This window comes from Hyla sarda, chromosome 3 (genome assembly GCF_029499605.1).
Source record: "Hyla sarda isolate aHylSar1 chromosome 3, aHylSar1.hap1, whole genome shotgun sequence".
Taxonomy (NCBI): domain Eukaryota; kingdom Metazoa; phylum Chordata; class Amphibia; order Anura; family Hylidae; genus Hyla; species Hyla sarda.
Window position 1 is genome coordinate 263522979 of NC_079191.1, and position 17340 is coordinate 263540318.

A 17340-nucleotide genomic window follows, 5' to 3' on the forward strand; every position below is an offset into this window, starting at 1 on the left:
CACATTCCCAAGGTGTTGTAAGGCAGTCCGCATATAAGAGTCCAAGGTCTCATGTGGAGTACTGTCCTGATTAGGAGTAATGTTGTATTCCCCAGCAGATATCAGTCCTTGGATGGCAGTTCCAGCTGTAGGACTTTGTCTCATGTCACTCAGCTCTTCTACACGGGCATCATACTCCACAAGATCAGCAATAAGTTGTTCCTTGTTCTTTCCTGCAGTAGGGGTGTCCTTTTCTTGGCACATTAGCTCCAGTGCAGGCTTGGACTGCTTGCGATATGCCTCCATATTTCCGAGATGAGACAGAGGAGGTAAAACAGGAGATGGGGAGGACAGAACTGTCTTGCACTCTTTTTGTATGTCTTTTAAACCAGCACTGAGCTCTGTCTTTGGAATTTACACACAAGAATATGTATGCAATTTCTTTTTAGTGCTAAGATTTCCCTACAGGTAAAATCCAGCAAGCACTAAAAATCTCTAAATATATCCCAACGCTGCCACCAGTTGTCACGATCACACCCTATCGGTCCAGCTAAGACGCTAGAGAGAGTGTGATGGTGCAAGGGTTAAAGCCGCCAGACCTCTGGGTATCCACTACTAGTCCCAGCAAGTCACCAAATTAACACTTAGATAAACGTGTTTCCACCAGAGCTGCCTTCAGAAAGGTGAGCTCATATATTTAGAGATCAAAGACCAGAGCTGATTAATTAAACATTTAATCTGATAAAAGATATCACAGTGCTATATATATATAAAAATACAGGAACAAATGACATACAGGTACAAAAATATATCAAAGAGTTTAGCAAGGCAAGTTCAGAAAACAAAAGATGAAGTGCAGCATTGTAAGTCTTATCTGCTTCTTTGGAGGGAAACTCCATTCCCCCCTCCCCTCTGATCCCATCAGGTGGGACATCTCTCTTCTTGACCTCTTATCTGTTTGATTATATGATGGGACGAGAGTGCATGACAATACCTATTATTGTACCTAATACTGTATTACCACAAAATTAATATATCATGGAGATCACATGGTGGCACAATGACAGAGCCTGGTAATTGGAATGAGCAAACTTTAAATCCTTTTTTGAGGACCCATTGGCAGCCAGCAGCCGTGGTAATTCCAGCTCAAATAGTGTATAATTGCTGCAATGTATAAGTTGCTGTGGTGGAATAGCTTGTACTTGTATCTTAAACTTGAGCTGGTGCTAGACTTACTCGACCTTGGTACTGTTTATTGTAAATTTATTTGTTTGTTCATTGTGTTTGTCCACTCCAAAAGGGTACAGGTGGCTTTCGAACTCAGTACTTCTCCAGATTTGTATCCTCAAATCACAACAACTCCTGTATCTGTACATCTAGTACTGAACTATACAGCTAACATTTGCTGCGAATTGTCACCCTGTTTTTCTGTTATGTTATTTTTATATCAATAAAAAGAGATTTGTGGAAAAAAAAATTCAAGCTGGCGGTCCGCGAGGCGAGCTACCACCTGTCCCAGCCCCTGCCTCTCAGCCCCCCCCCACCTCCGATGCTCATGACTGAGTGTCCTGGGTGTCCGAAGCATTTACTTAGAAAAAATACTGTATTACCACAAAACCAATATAACAAGGAGTTCACATGGCGGCAAAATGACAGAGCCTGGAGGTGGCAGCAGCATGACGAGACCATATGGGGGCACAATGAAACGTGGATGGAAACGTCGCATATCAGACTATGTTGGGGGATGCCATTCTGTTGCTGCAGCTCAAGGAGGGTGTGCTTTGCTGTGTACAAGTGGCTGAAGTGCATGCAAAGTTTCCTGGCCATTTTTAGGATGTCTTGCAGATGGGTGAAACACTTTAGGAACTGCTTGACAACCAGATTGAACATGTGGGCCATGCAGGGCGCATGGCTCAGGCTTCCTTGAAGCAACACAAACAAGATATTCTTCCTGTTGTCGTTCACCATGGTTCCCATTTTCAGTTGTCGCAAAGAAAGCCATTATGTGATTTCTTGATGAATCCCTTTGAGCAGTTCCTCCCCTGTGTGACTCTGTACACCAAGACAAACCAGGTTAAGAACAGCGTGACACCGCTGTGCCCTGCCCACTTGGTATGCTGGAGGGGCACTGTCACTTGTACTTGCAGTGGAGGCTGAGGACATGGAGGAGAATGAGGAGACAGAGTCTGACATTGTCACAGGACCAATGATGTGAGAGCATGGAGGCAGAAGCGGCGTGACCTGGCCAAGTTGCTGGTGTGGCTGTGCAGGAACCACATTCGCCCAGTGAGCTGTAAAGGACATGTATTGTCCCTGACCATAGTTTCAGCTCCATACGTCAGTGCTGCCGTGCACTTTGGTACACACCAACAGGCTCAAAGACTGGCCCACCTTATGTACTACAGAAGGGCTGGTACTGCCTTTTTTGAAAATAAATTATGGCTTGAAAGGTGCAGAGTCCACCACTTGTAAAGGGAGGGACTGCAGCACCAGCAACTTGGACAGGAGCACATTCAGCTTCTGCGTCGTTGGATGAGTGGGCGCATACTGCTGTCTCTTGGAAATTGATTTGGTGATGGATTGCTGCCGGTATGACTGATGAGAAGTAGGAGAAGCAGGAGCAACAGATGATGGGAATGACAAACCGCTCCCTTCAGCTTTGGTGGTGGAGCCTTGGCTGGCTAAAACAGGGAGAAGCATGCCACTGGGTGATGCAGCGGTTGCTGCAGCAGTCTGGATCCCCACATCACAGCCATGGTTCTCCCAGGGGTGAAGCTGCATATGTTGACGCAGGGCAGTGGTGCCAACATTAGGAAACTGGCCACTCTTCACCTTCTGCCGATACAGCTTACATGTGGCCATGTTAACCTCCTCCGGATGCTTGACAAAAAAACTGCCACATCGCAGAGTAGTTGATTTTGCCACCAACAGTCTGCACTGATTGCTACTGCCGTGGACTCTGGGAACCCCTGCTCCACTACCTCCCAGGCAGGTAGACTGATGCGAAGCAGGTGGTCTACCTCAGGCACGTTTGGCTCCAGACTTACCACTGCTTTCTACCAACCATGCCACCACCTTGCTGAGTTGCTGCCTCATGGGCAACCTGCCACCCTCTTCTCCTGATGATGATGAAGCCCCTTCTGCACCCGGATCCCAAGTGCGATCGGCTTCGTCATCATGTCTGCACGTCACAGATGTCATCCTCAAGTTCTTCAACAGTGTCTGTTTCAGGAGCCTGATCACTCGCAACACCACCTCCCACACCACTCTCCTCATCACTACTTGCCCGCCTAGTGGAGTAAGTGGCGGATGTCTCCTCCACATCTTGGCTGGGCAGTAGCTGCTGACTGTTCTTTAGTTCATCGTTCTCACTCTATAGTGGAGCTGAGCTCACAGCATACAATATTTCTCTGCGTGAGAGAACAGCATAGGACAGAGGCAGTTGGAGGACAGGGACTGCTCCCAGACCATGCCAACTGAGGGTTTAGTCTGAGAAACTGATTGTTGACTGGGGGTGTCAGATGTCCCTTGGGATGAAGTGGATGACCGAGTTAACCAATCAATGACGGCTGCTGGGTTGCTGGTCGAGACACAACTGCTAGCTGACACAGGGAGCTCCGGCCTCTCGCTGCGACTCCTGCTGCCACTCGCCCCTAGTCTGCTTCGACCTCTGCCTGATAAATTTAGGCCTCTGCCACTCCTCTGTGCACAGCCTGGCATTTCTCTGGCTGACATACTTGTAGAACAGTGGAGTGCGTAAATATTTTACTTTTCATACACCAATACACCCCTATACGGCTGCAACAGAAACTTGCGGAACAATGTGCGTGTGGGTGTGTGTGTGTGTGTATGTATGTATATATATGTATGTATATGTATATATATATATATATATATATATATATATATATATCCTTGCTTTTACACTAACAGGCCACTATACACTTGAAACAAAAAAACACGTACAACAACAGAGAGCGTATATTATTTCACTTTCTAATACCACCCAGTACGGTTGCACCAGAAATAAGCGTAACAATCTAGTGCATACGTCTATTAGTGCTTTTACACTTACTGCCCCCTATTAGCTTTAACCAGAAAAAAAACGTAGTACTGCTTAGTGCGTATATATATATTTTTTTAAGAGTAATATGCCCCAGTACGATTGCAACAGAAAAAAAACGTACTCTCTCTCTCTCTCTGAACTATCCCTGTCTGCACTATAGTTGCTTGCAGTATTTGAATGAGGAATGCTCCCAGTTCTGAACTGAATTGGCAGACTCTGAAACAACTTGTAAACTCTCACTGCCTGTACTATGGTTGCTTGCAGTCTTAGTGCTTCATGTGATGATCTCAACTTTCAGACTATGATACGACTTCTAAACTCTCCCTGCCTGCCCGCCTGCAGTGATGCGGGCTTGAGATCAATGGATTTCCCCTGTGCGGATCTTATTGTCAGTAACGCTGATCAGTGTCTGACAGAGAGCTAGCCAAAACGAATGTGACCTTGAGGTGAATGGATTCGCTGTAAAGATCTGTATTGTCAGTGCGCACACACAGTCTCTGCTCTCTCAGCAAAATGTATGTCTTCGGCAATGGCTAACGATAGGCTGCATGCCGCCATGTGATTCACGCCTACCCACTTTCCCAGAGTTCCTAGCCCCATGTCCTCACACGTGTAGCCGCGATTTTAGCTCCCCTGGACCACAATGTAGTAAGTGAAGCGATTCGTTACCACGAAGCGCAAGGAAATTCGGATTCATTCCAAATTGAATTTGTCATGCAATTCGGAACGAATTCGACTTCGTCAGCTTTGATTCGCCATTCACTAGTTCTACCATTCACACTTGCTGAAGCAGAGCACTTCCATATTAATCTTTGCACCTGCTGGGATACGTATATACTAGTAAAATAACCAGCAGACAGGTAGTAGTAAAAAAAAAAAAGCACACAATGTACACACGGCTGGAAGGTTAGGGGGCGAGCAAGGAGGTCTGCCAGGCTGTGGCACTTTAGCAACTCTCCACCATGACAAATTGTTGAATTTTTTTTATTGCAAAACTTTTAGTTAATATACAAATGAGGCTGAAAAGTACAGGTGGTGTTCCCCAGCATGGCAAGAGTCCATGTAGTCCAATGCATATCCATACAGTCATGGCCGTAAATGTTGGCACCCCTGAAATTTTTCTAGAAAATGAAGTATTTCTCACAGAAAAGGATTGCAGTAACACATGTTTTGCTATACACATGTTTATTCCCTTTGTGTGTATTAGAACTAAACAAAAAAAAAGGGAGGAAAAAAAGTAAATTGGACATAATGTCACACCGAGCTCCAAAAATGGACTAGACAAAAGTTTTGACACCTTTTTCTAGAAAAATTTCAGGGGTGCCAACATTTACGGCCATGACTGTATCTAGTGACTGTCATTTAAAACGGGTAGGCTGATGCAAGCAGGCCAGTGGGCCCTAATAAAGAGGACAGGGAATGGACTTACCAGGGCTCCTGCCATTCTGGGAAACGTCTCCTGGGCTTTTGAGCCTCCTTTACGTAATAAAAAAAAAGGAAACCACTTATATCTCAGCAATGGAAAGAGCAGTTGATATAACCATATAGATTGTTTGTTCCGGGGCAAGGTGTACATTTTAATTCCACCATTTTGGGGTTCATAAAGGTTATTGGTCAATTTTTATTCATTTTTTTTTATGGCGCTCACTGTGCAGTTATCTTTATTCTGTGGGTTAATGCGATGGGGATACCCAATTTATATAGCATTGTATTATATAGCTTTTTCCTTTTCACAACAAAATCCTTTTCTTCCCCTTTTTGTGTAGCCGTGTTTTGACAGCCATAATTTATTTTATTTTTCGTCCAACGATATTGTTTGAGGGCTTATTTTTTGCGGGATGAGTTCTTCTTATTGGTTCCAATATTTGTGATACATGCTATACCTTCAAATTTTTTTTATTCTCGTGTTTTCTACCCAAAATTTGCGGTTCTGGCGGGTTTTTCTTTTTTACTGTGTCACCGTTCTTGATAAATAACGTTATCGTTTTATTGTACAAGTCATTCTGAACGTTGCAATACCTATTATGTATAGGTATATTTTTTTTTTTTTTTTGGGGTGGGGGGGGGGGGTGATAACGCAGGGCTTTATTATTTTATTTTTTTACACGTTATTTCAGCAAAACTGACAGTAATACACTGACATTCAGCCTGTGCGATCAAGCCTATGGCTGGACCTCACAGGCTGCCATACTAGGCAGACAGGAGGCCATCAGCTGGCCTACTGTTGCCATGGCAACAAACAGGACCCCGCGATCACATCATGGAGTTGATGTTGGGTAAAAAGGGGGAGCCCCCTTCCCCTCCCAATCCCTTAGATGCTGTGTTCAGTACAGTACTATGGGTTTATACTGCCGAGACCAGTGCAATCTCAGCCTGTTACAGCTGACAGCCAGGTCATGCTGCCAATCTCCTGCAGCGCATTGCGCTATGCAGAATATCGCTTACATGTCAGCCTGGGATGGGAAGGGTTTAACTGCAATGGAGATGGGCCGCTGTTGTATGTGCAATGCTTTTTCCTGCTCGCTCAGGTGATAACACCGCCCCTACATAAAATATTAATTCTCTCTTTCTTAGCATCTGTAAAGGGAGTGGGGCAGAAAGGATGAAGTTATTGGCATGAGCTGGCAGAATAAAGCATTGCACATACTGGAGTACCACCTCCATTGCACATAAGAAGAATACCCATATTAGCTGACTCTAAATGTTGTTTTGCAGGCAAGAATTTTTTTTTTGTTAATTTGCTGTTTTGACAGTGGCCAGGCCCCACTACCCCCGCAATATCCTGAAGTAAAGTGCTCAGAAAGACACAATCCACATCAGTGACCCACCTCAGCAAGTAATTGGCTGAGTGGGCATTGCCTTTAAAGGGGTGCTCTGGCGGATTTTTTTTTTTTAAGTTAAAAAGAAAGTTAAAATTAAAAATGTGTAAATTACATATATTAAAATTCTTAATCGTTCCAGTACTTATCAGCTGTTGTATACTACAGAGGAAATTCTGTCAGCTCTCTGCTGACACCTTTGTCCATTTTAGGAACTGTCCAGAGCAGCATATGTTTGCTATGGGGATTTTCTCTGGCTCTGGACAGTTCCTGACATGGACAGGGGTGTCAGTAGAGAGCACTGTGGTCGTGACAAAAAAGAAATCCAAAAGGAAAATAATTTACTCTGTAGTATACAGCCGCTAATAAGTACTGGAAGGATTAAGATATTTTTTAATAGAAGTAATATACAAGTCAGTTTATTTAAATAAAAAAAGTTTTCCAGTACAGATTTAAAAACAAAGCAGCAGAGGTAGGATAGGACAGTTGAGTATGGCTTTATTTTTACTGTACCTGGAGTCATTTAAATGGGTTGTCTAGAGATCTGAATGGGTGATGCCTGCCACTAGTATCCGATCCTTACACAGCAATATAGTAATCCCATGATGCTTAGGCAGGTAAACCATTGTGTAATCATTAGCCACTGTATTTTTCTCATGTAGCTGTTCCAATTTAGTATCTGACCCAGCGTTACAGCCTACCCTCCTTTAAGCCATGGAAACTAAAAAAAACTATTACGCTGGGTCAGTACAATTTAGGAAGGACACTGGGGAGTGAGGAAAAGGACCCTTTCAACTCCCTGGAGACCAAAAAATTAAATTATATATTAGTTGCGTCTGTGTCAACTGGATATTAGCTTTTGTTAATGCCTCTTTTTTTTTTTTTATCTTTATATAATAGAACACAATGAAGAAGATAGACTTCCAGCACTCACTGGAGGAGAAAATCCACGGAAGTTTAATTAAACATCACTCACTCAGGTAACGGACATCATCACAGTGCAGGAAGAGAAGCCGGCGCAAAGCCGTCAGAAGGGGTGTCTACGAACGACAGGCTGTTTTGAGTCAATGACGCATCATCTGGTTCACACAGTACTGACGCAAGCAAGGTTACTTTGGTAGGGTGGGGAGTGACCCATCACCAACGGAACTACTTATACAATAAATACATACAAAAGGCAAGTATAAAAGCATCAATAAAGTAAAATCCTGGCTGCAATCATAGAAATGGGTTTAAATAATTTCTTTCAATTAAGCCAATTGAGCAAAGTGAATTTAGACGCATTAAGTCCAAGTTGTTCTGTTTGCTTGGCTCACCATGCTTTTCATATACTTAGCTGACACCCCGGTATAGACTTTTTCACCCGGCTTCATTGATTCCTGCGGTGGCTCGGTTCATATGGCAGTGCCTGTTCTGCTCTAGTTAAATATATATATATATTTTTTATAATAGAGACAATGAAATGCAGTTAGTATGTACATAGGCTTTTATTATAAAAATAGTTACACATATTTAGGTTTCTCAAACATACAAATAATTAAATATGCCTTCAAGGGAAACTTATAGCAAAGTTACCCGCATCAACCTGCCAGCACTGTGGGTGACAATGATCACAAGGGTATTTGCTGCGTTTCTGTATTTCACACTATTGCTGAAATATGGGTAAAAATAGTATAAAATAAAATAAAATCGAGGTCCTTTGGTGCTCTTGAGGAGTTTCCTAGCCCCTTCATGCACTAGTACTCCTTCTTGGCTAGTTCCTAATCCACGCCCCTTTAACTCCTCCAAAGTCATCTATAGCCCAAGCCCGCTTCCCAATAACATAGCCACTCTGAGACAACATTTTATGCGAGATCTCCAGCCAGGCTGCTCTTAAGTGAATGAACTCACCAATTCCGGGTACAGTATGGAAGCAGAACATGTGCAGGGATGCTCTGGGCAGGAAGAGCTGGAGATCAGACATTGTTCGTGAGGGATCTTGGCCCGGAGTGGCTATGTGTTGGTGGGTGGAATTATTTATAAAGAGGGGCATTGTGTATGGACAAGCTGAGCAGAAGTACGAGTGTGAGAAATAGCAAGGGAACATCCCCAGTGCGCCAAAGACCACTTTCACATATAATTTTTTAACTATATAACAGCAACCGCTTGACATACAGACACACTTTAAAGAACCCTTGTGATCAGCATCAAAGGGAGACGCAGCTGTAAGTATTGGTTACAAAAAGGACATTTTCAGAAATTGACACACACTGCTCCTTGAAGCTGTTTTGTGAAATAAAGAATATTTTCTATACGCACTTCTATGTATTTTAGAAAATATAGCAAACAACCTCAGGGATTATCATTTCAAAACCGGTAGAAAAATATTAATTGTCTGACCCTGAGATAGTCAGGAATGAGCTCTAAAGGCTCAGAAATTCAATTTTAATTTTGTACTGCGAGGTGGGCAAAAAAATTGAATCCCAAACATGGACTGAATTTATATTCTTGTAATAACAGACTTATGTAACCATTTGAGTTGCAGACATTATAATTGCCCCTAAAGCTACTACTGAATTTAATTTAGAATCCTACAAAACCTCCATTTTTGATGTAAGTTTCGTTTAGTGACCATGCAAGGGGTCATCAGTTCAGTGTAAGTAGTTAATTAAAGGGGTTATCCAGAAATAGAAAAACAGAAAATTTATTTCAAAAAAATTCCCCGTCTGTCTCCAGGTTGGGTGTGGCTCTGCAGTTCAGTTCTATTAAAATGAATGGAGCCAAGTTGTAATACCACACCCAACCTGGGGACAGACGTGGAGCTGTTTTTGAAAGAATTAAGTTCTGTTTTTCTATTCCTGGATAACCCCTTTAATACTCCCTTGGATAATAGCCAAAGATGATTCATTATTGAAGCAGCCTTCTGGTTTTGAAGAATTCCCGATTAGTGGTATTTTAAAGTGTTTTTATGTGATAAACAAACATTTAGCTATACAACTGAAAACCTATACCGTTCTCCAGTGGAGGCACAGCTTTAAACATACAGATGTTTTATATTCGTATCCATCATTATACTGGGACCCCCCCCAATCTCCTGAACAGACTACAGTCTGCCGGAAGCGGCCATTCCGACCCCTGCAGGAAGCCACGGCCGACACATCCCCTCCATGTATCTCTATGGGAGACATGTAGGGGGCGTGTCGGCTGGCTCTCCGTGCGGGGGTCGGCACGCTCCCTTTCCAGCACACTGCCGGGTTCAGGAGATTGCGGGTGGTCCTAGCGGTGGATCCCTCCGCAATCTATAACTTACCCCCTATTAAATTATTTTTCACCACAGAACTCCTTTAATACTTCATGCGAATATAGAGTTGTGTGTGTTACACAACTGGGCCAGGTGAGCAGATTACCGTTACTACTGTGGTTTATATACCTGTATTTTTTTTCTCAAAAAGACAGTTACTTGCCCTATAAGGAGCTTTGCCAATTTATTTTAGATTTCTTAAGTCTTCTTAACAGGGCTTTAGTATCAGTTGCTATTAATGTGTGTCAGTCAAATGTACATACCAAACCAGTTGCAGTTTTGCTGTACGAACTGTTTTCTTAGGGAAACTTAAAAAAAGGTAAAAACAAAAAAGGCTACTCAACGACAGAAGCCTCAAAATTTACAAAAACATTATCAGTTCAGGAACCATCAAGGTTTGTTTCTTCATGGCATCAGTCCATTTCATGCACTATTACAGTGTCTGCTGAAATCCAGATACGGCCATCCAGAGGCAGTTCTACTGTGTAACCGGCAAGGTAACATTTACAGACACTTGGTTAGCCTGAGGGGCTGGAGATCCACTGTTAATTGGTGGAGGAGGTGCAGCAGCTGGTTCCTGTTTGCTGATATGAGTGATAAACCGCAAACGTAGTTTTAAAGCTGGTCGCAGGTTGAAGATGATCTTTTCAACCTAAAAAGAAAACACTCAGCAAGTTACATATGTAATTTTTTTTCTTTTTTTTTAATTGATTGATTTAATTTACAATTTTACAAAACACCAGGACAGAAATCAAAACCAAATCCATATACATCATTATATTTACCACCCTTACCCTCTTCCCTCCCCTTACTACAATCCATAATCAACATAGGCGGCAGGGAGCCAGGAGGCCAAAATCAGCGATGTTTTATCATTCATTTACCTAATAACCCCAAAGTTTTATCCTCTAATCCTCAATCCATTAACTCTACAACTATCTAGCATTTCCGACCCCCTAAATCCCTGTCCCTTCACATCATGGAAATAATATAAAAAATAAAAAAAAACACTTCTCTCTCACTTCTTGTTTAACCTTCTAATCCTAATACTATACCTCTCTCTCTCCTCATCTCCTCCCATAATGTATCCCTCAATTCTCTGCATATTATTATACCATTCGATGAAACTAGGACAAATAGGGGATATCCAATTTTTAACAATCAACAAACGGGCATAGAAAAGCATTCTCAAACATCTTATTTTTATTTTTTTACTAGTTTGTATCCTCGAATCACCTCCCAGAATTGCCATCCTAGGAAAAAATTCCATACTTGCTTTTTCTTTTTTACACCTATTACATCTACTATCCTTCCTTTTTATTTATTTTTTAATTCCTTTTATTGAAAAGTAAACAACATCAGACCTCAGGCCCATTCAAGTGGACACAATGTACATCTATAAATACACAGGTTAAGGGCCATGAAACCTATTACAAGTAAACAGAATGTAAGCGACAGAATAGTCCATCTTGCATCACTTATTGTATATCTGAGATACAATTAACATCACCAAACTAAGGTGAAAATAACTGGAAACATGAGGCGAACGTATGCCTACAACAGTAACCGCGAACCATACAGTGAGGTATGAGGATACCACCGTGTTCCCGAGAGGTATGTAGGCAAACAGAGATAGTCGACCCACGCATCGAAGTAAATGACAAAGAACTGACAAATACAACCACAGAAAGAGTAGACTTGAGGTTACATCAGGCAACATGCAAAAAAATAGAGGGGCCGCTACAGGGCCAGAGGAGAGGACACAGAGTAAGAACATTGGGTTAATGGAGAGGAGAACCAGCCACCCCATACAGATAGGAATTTACCTGGGCATTTCCTGTTCTTATAGACTATATGTGAGAAAGGTAGTGTAGCATTAACAAGAGCCTTCCATTGAGATAAGGTAGGAGAGCCGGGGTCCATCCATTTGAGGGCAATAGCCTTCCTGGCCATGAACAAGGTTTCCCGCAAAAGTGTGCATGTGTAGTGTGTCCATATCTCTTCATCCAGGATACCAAAAAGGCAAATCAAAGGATCAAGAGATAGGGAAGGTTGAGCAAGAGTGGCTAAAAGGTGAAGAACCTCGCGCCAAAATAACACAATAAAAGGGCATGCCTATATCAGGTGCCAGAAGTCAGCACTGGCAGCACCACAGTGATGACAAACATCAGAGTCAGAGCGACCCATTCTATGCAACCTAAGAGGGGTGATATAGCTATAATGAATAATGTTCAATTGGATCAATTTATTATGCTGCCAGGGACACAAGCATGTGGGAGGAGAAGTTATCCTCCCAATAATCCTTAGTCAAATTGGGGATATGGGATTCCCATTGCCGGACCGCCGGCACTGGGGAGCGCGAGTTCTTGGCCTGAATAAGGTGTGTGTATAGGATGGACACCAGCCACCAAGGTCCCTGTGATTTCAAGACACCAATAAGAGGGAATGCTGAAATCGGTGAGCTCCCTATGGGGAACTGGGTGTTCAATGTGTGGCGGAGCTCTACCATCCTTCCTTAATCCTATTTTCTCTAAAAAAGACGGCGTGTAATAAAGTCTATACACAATATTAAACTGTATTATTTTAGAATTCATATTAGGGGGATACATAATTAATGTTCTTCAATATTACATCCCACTCATCCTCTTCTATATCTCCTCTTGCTATTGTTGTCTACTCCTGTGTACTAATTTATTCTTAAATAGCTTTGCCAGAGCTTTATAGACATAGGGGATATGTTTTTTGTTATATTGCCTCATAATGTTCTTCAAAATTTCCGGATACACATCCTGTATATCTCCCCCTTTACTAATAAACTCCAAAAAGATTCTACTTATACTGTTATATTCCAACTAACCACCTTCTTTTAGATTAAACTCTTCTTTCAGTGTTATCAATTCCTTAAATTTACCTGTTTCCCAAACGTCTTTTATTTATTTTTGAACAGTTTAATTTTCCCCAATTTACTCATCTCTGGTATATTTCTGTTGTCCAGCACCGATGCCACATCCAATATTCCTCTTACATTCATCTCTTTCCTAAGCACCCTTCATGTTTTGACCAGGCTTTTAACCATTATAATTTTCCTCCATTTCTCCTCCTCCAATTTCCCAGATTCCAGCAATTGAAATATAACCGAAAATTCCCCATCAGTGCTAGACAACAGAAACCCGCAAAAAAATTCTTCCATTCAATCAAAAAATAAATCTGTCCTGCCAAAAAATACTTGTATATATCTGGAAATGCTATTCCACCCCTTTCCCTTAGTCCGACATAGGTACTCCAGCTTAATTCTAACTCTTTTTCTGCCCCAAATTAGTGAGTTAAAGATTGAAATAATTTTCCTAAATAATTTAGTCTCACACCAAGATTGGGCTGATCCAAATACATGCAACATTTTTGGCATCAATACTGATTTAATTAGCGTTATTCTATCTGCTATGGACAAATTAAAATCACTCTATATATTTACCTTCTTTTCCATTTCCTTAATTATTTTCAAAGTATTTATCTGATGATAATCCCCCACCTCAGTTGACAGGTATATCCCCAGATATTTAAACTTTTCCCCTTTTTTTTATCCAAATGTCTGTCCTATATTCTCTTCACCTAGCGGCATAATAACCGATTTTAACCAGTTTAGTAATAATCCCGAGAAGCTACCACATCTACTTATTATTTCCATGACTTATTATTTCCAAGATCTTTTGGGGTCCTCCAAGAACATCAAAATATTATCTGCATACATTGTAATCTTGTCCCCTCTCTTCCCCGCTACAAACCCCGTTATCACTGGGTCCTCTCTAATAATACAAGCCAGTGGCTCTATGACCATTGCAAATAGCATTGCAAATTTTTTTTCTGTGTGCCGTTTCTTTCACTAAGTGCGTTTCAATTAAACAAACTATACCTCGTAAAAATGTCTTAAATGCATCATGTATAGCTATCCTTTTGTGTCTATCCCCTAACTCCCTTATATTCCATACCAATATATTCGTACACATGCTATTTTCTATTTAATACAATAAACCAAAGAGAGAGAGAGGAGAAAAAAATAAAAACAACAGCAGCATTGTAGGATTACCCAAACCTGCAACTCGTGGTGGGACGCAAAAGCGGAGGGCAGGGGCGGAGCCTGCCTCAGCTTCCTGCCGCCATGCTTCCTCAGCCAATTTTTTTCTTTTCTTACTAAACAAGATTCTGAGATTTTATTTAACAGGAAAACTCCTGTAAGATGTTGAGAAAAATAGCAATGAATTTCAAAGCACTTTTGCCCATGGAGCTCAGTGTCATTCAAATGGGAGGAGAGCAGTTTCAAGATAATTATATAAAAAAGCCTGTGGACTATGCAAACAAGAACGCTCTTTAGGCATGCCATGTATATTTTTAGCAGCACGTACCAATTCCCCAACAGAATTAAAAATAGCTGCAAGATTCGGCACAGCTTACTACACATTCAAGTCGTCTGGGAAATTCATAAATTTTTTTATTTGACTTACTTGATCTTTTATGCTGTCACCGGTAAACATGTACTTCATATGATAAAGAAAGTCACATATGGGGTCCATGAAATTCAGGTGTGCACTGCACTGATCGACGTTCAACAGCATTTCATAGAATGCCACACCAATCTAATGAAAAGAGGAAAGCAGTTATTGACAATAGAGGAGGGAAATATTTTTAATCAGCAATAAGCTGGGAGTTCACATTTTAAACACATTGATCAGAAAGTGATACAGTTCGCAGTGGTATAGTTTCTTTCACAAGCTTTAGTTACTCCCATTAATATCAATTGTGGGGTGACTACATATGCGCATCCATCACTGTACAGAAAATAACTCCAGTACCCACTTATTCTTGAGATTAGTAGGGATGCCAAACTAATTTATAAGATGGTGATAGCAAATATTAAATCCATTACCTCTATCATGCACCTAGTCCGTTCTTGTTGAAAGCGCTGCAGAAATGGTCCTACCAAATGGTAAACATACAGTAACTGGTACTCAGTTTTGACTATTGGTATAAGACCTTCAGAGAGGAACCTACAAACAAGAAAAAAACACAACAGAAAAGATAGACATCATTAATATAACTAGAAACAGTAAATAATCTGCAATATAGGCATTATAAGTAATACCATGCTCTAACAAAGCAAAGTTTGAGTGCATACTTTGGAATGAGAGATAACTGCCCAATGCTTGAATGGTGCCACACGGCATGTGCCAGCGCCAGTGTATAACTGCAGCTCATCTCTGAGTATGCCTTGTGACATGCAGTGAAGTCAAAAAGCTGGAAAGGATAATCGACCCAATCTGTTTCTGATGTCAAGCTGGGACTGCTGAGTACGCTGATAATTCTGTCATGGAGAACTATCCAGTAAGGCTCCTAAAATACAACAAAACACTAGAACATGAATGAGGGAAAAGACAAGATACACAAAAAAAAAAAAAAAAACAGGATCGTCAAAGAATACTAGTAAAATACAGACATTTTATCATGCTCTCATTTTTATTTTTTGTAATTAAAAGTTACAGATTTTTTTAACACTAGTTTGCTTGTTCCATTAAGGTCTATCTATCTAAGCTCTATAAAATACTTTAACAAAAAGACCGAAGAGCTTTAACAATGGGAAAAATGATGATCTGTGGATATGGGTTGTTATGCACTGGAGTACTCCTTTAAAGACCCATTCCTGGTTGGTTAGGAAAATATGATTTCTGTGAAACATTGCACAATTTCAGAGTATTTAATAGTTTGCTGTAATAAAGGAGCCTGTTTCTAATTCATGCTACCCCTGGTTCAGGTGGAATGTACGATGAAGCCATGGGTATCGCAATCGCATTAAAAACAATGCGTTAACTTTAATGCAATGGGATTATTGTTTTTATAGCGTCCTTGCTACCAGTAATCTAGGAGTTGTGTTAAAATTATATTTGTGCAATGTGTTAGGATAATTTATGTCAACTTCAGGAGAGCAGTAAAAATATCTTAATGTAGGTAACAAGATGAACCTTGCTACATCTGTCACTGATGGCAGGTTCTAATTAAAGAGGACCTGTGGCCATTCCCCAAAAATTGGAGTTTACTGGCATTAAGGGGTGTGTATGCCTAATACACCCCCCTGACTGTATAATCCTGCCCATCACCTGATATTTACTCCTACTATTAAAATTAAGTTCAGACCTATCTGAAATGTCACACAAATTATAAACCCTTTGTGTGACATTTCAGGGCACCCTAAGCTATTTTATTATAATGCAATCTTGTTTTATCTGAGTTGACCACAGGTCCTCTTTAAATAGGCTCTTCCATGTACAGTGATCCCTCAAACTTACAATGGCCTCAACATACAATATTTTCAACATACAATGGTCTTTTCTGGACCATTGTAACTTGAAACCAGACTCAACATACAATGTACGGACAGTCCAGATCTGTGAAACATGTCAATTGCTGGAAGAACTGACCAATAAGAATGGACATTTCACTGGTAAAACCCCTGTATTACTGAAGCATATGCACTGACTGGCTGTCTGGTAGTGCCCCCTACAATACAGGGAGGTACTACATGTTCTGTACTACTCTTTACCTGTGCCAAGGTTAGCTGCTCCTTTGGACACGAAGTAAGGGCAACTCCATTTTGTGTGTACTGAAGAAGCTCCTGTCCTCATAGACCGTGATTACAGCTTCCAGGAGATCTTTCTTACTATATTAGTTATCTACTTATTTTTCTTTAATCCTCACTTTTTCCTATTTTTGGACGACATTTTGGGAGCTTCAGGACCAATTACTAGGTTTCCATAGAGTTCTGGTCTCAACATACAATGGTTTCAACACACAATGGTCGTCCCAGAACCAATTAATATTGTAACTTGAGGGACCACTGTAGATGTATATAGTACAGAGATTACAATAGTCGGACCCCAACCTCATCTGTGGATAACACCACTAAGAACTCAACGTGAACAAATCTATTCATAATTTAGAGCACACAAAGTCTGTGGTTACTAAACAACAGCAAAATGCTGCTGGGAACAGAAAAAAATCTTTTAGAGTTTCAAAGTAAACACACATTAAACATTACATGAAAACCTTGATTGTTTTAACAGATATTCAGTAAATCATTTAGGACCAACAGGAGATTGTTTTTATTTCTACATATTAGACATAAGCAGAAGGCAATGCTGGAATGCAAC

At 41.0% G+C, this 17340-nt stretch overlaps 1 protein-coding gene across 2 annotated transcripts in view; it reads right to left on the reverse strand.

Moving 5' to 3' along the window:
* Nucleotides 1-8313: 8313 nt before the first annotated feature.
* The window catches only part of MED23 (mediator complex subunit 23), a 91973-nt gene continuing 82946 nt past the window's right edge, over nucleotides 8314-17340 (reverse strand). For both annotated transcript variants that reach the window (XM_056566560.1, XM_056566559.1), the window contains 4 exons: nucleotides 15315-15529; nucleotides 15066-15186; nucleotides 14644-14775; nucleotides 8314-10796 (listed from right to left, as the gene is read on the reverse strand). In XM_056566560.1, the coding sequence (XP_056422535.1) occupies nucleotides 10623-10796; nucleotides 14644-14775; nucleotides 15066-15186; nucleotides 15315-15529 (642 nt within the window). In that variant the 3' untranslated portion in view covers nucleotides 8314-10622. The remainder of the gene's footprint in view (nucleotides 10797-14643; nucleotides 14776-15065; nucleotides 15187-15314; nucleotides 15530-17340) is intronic.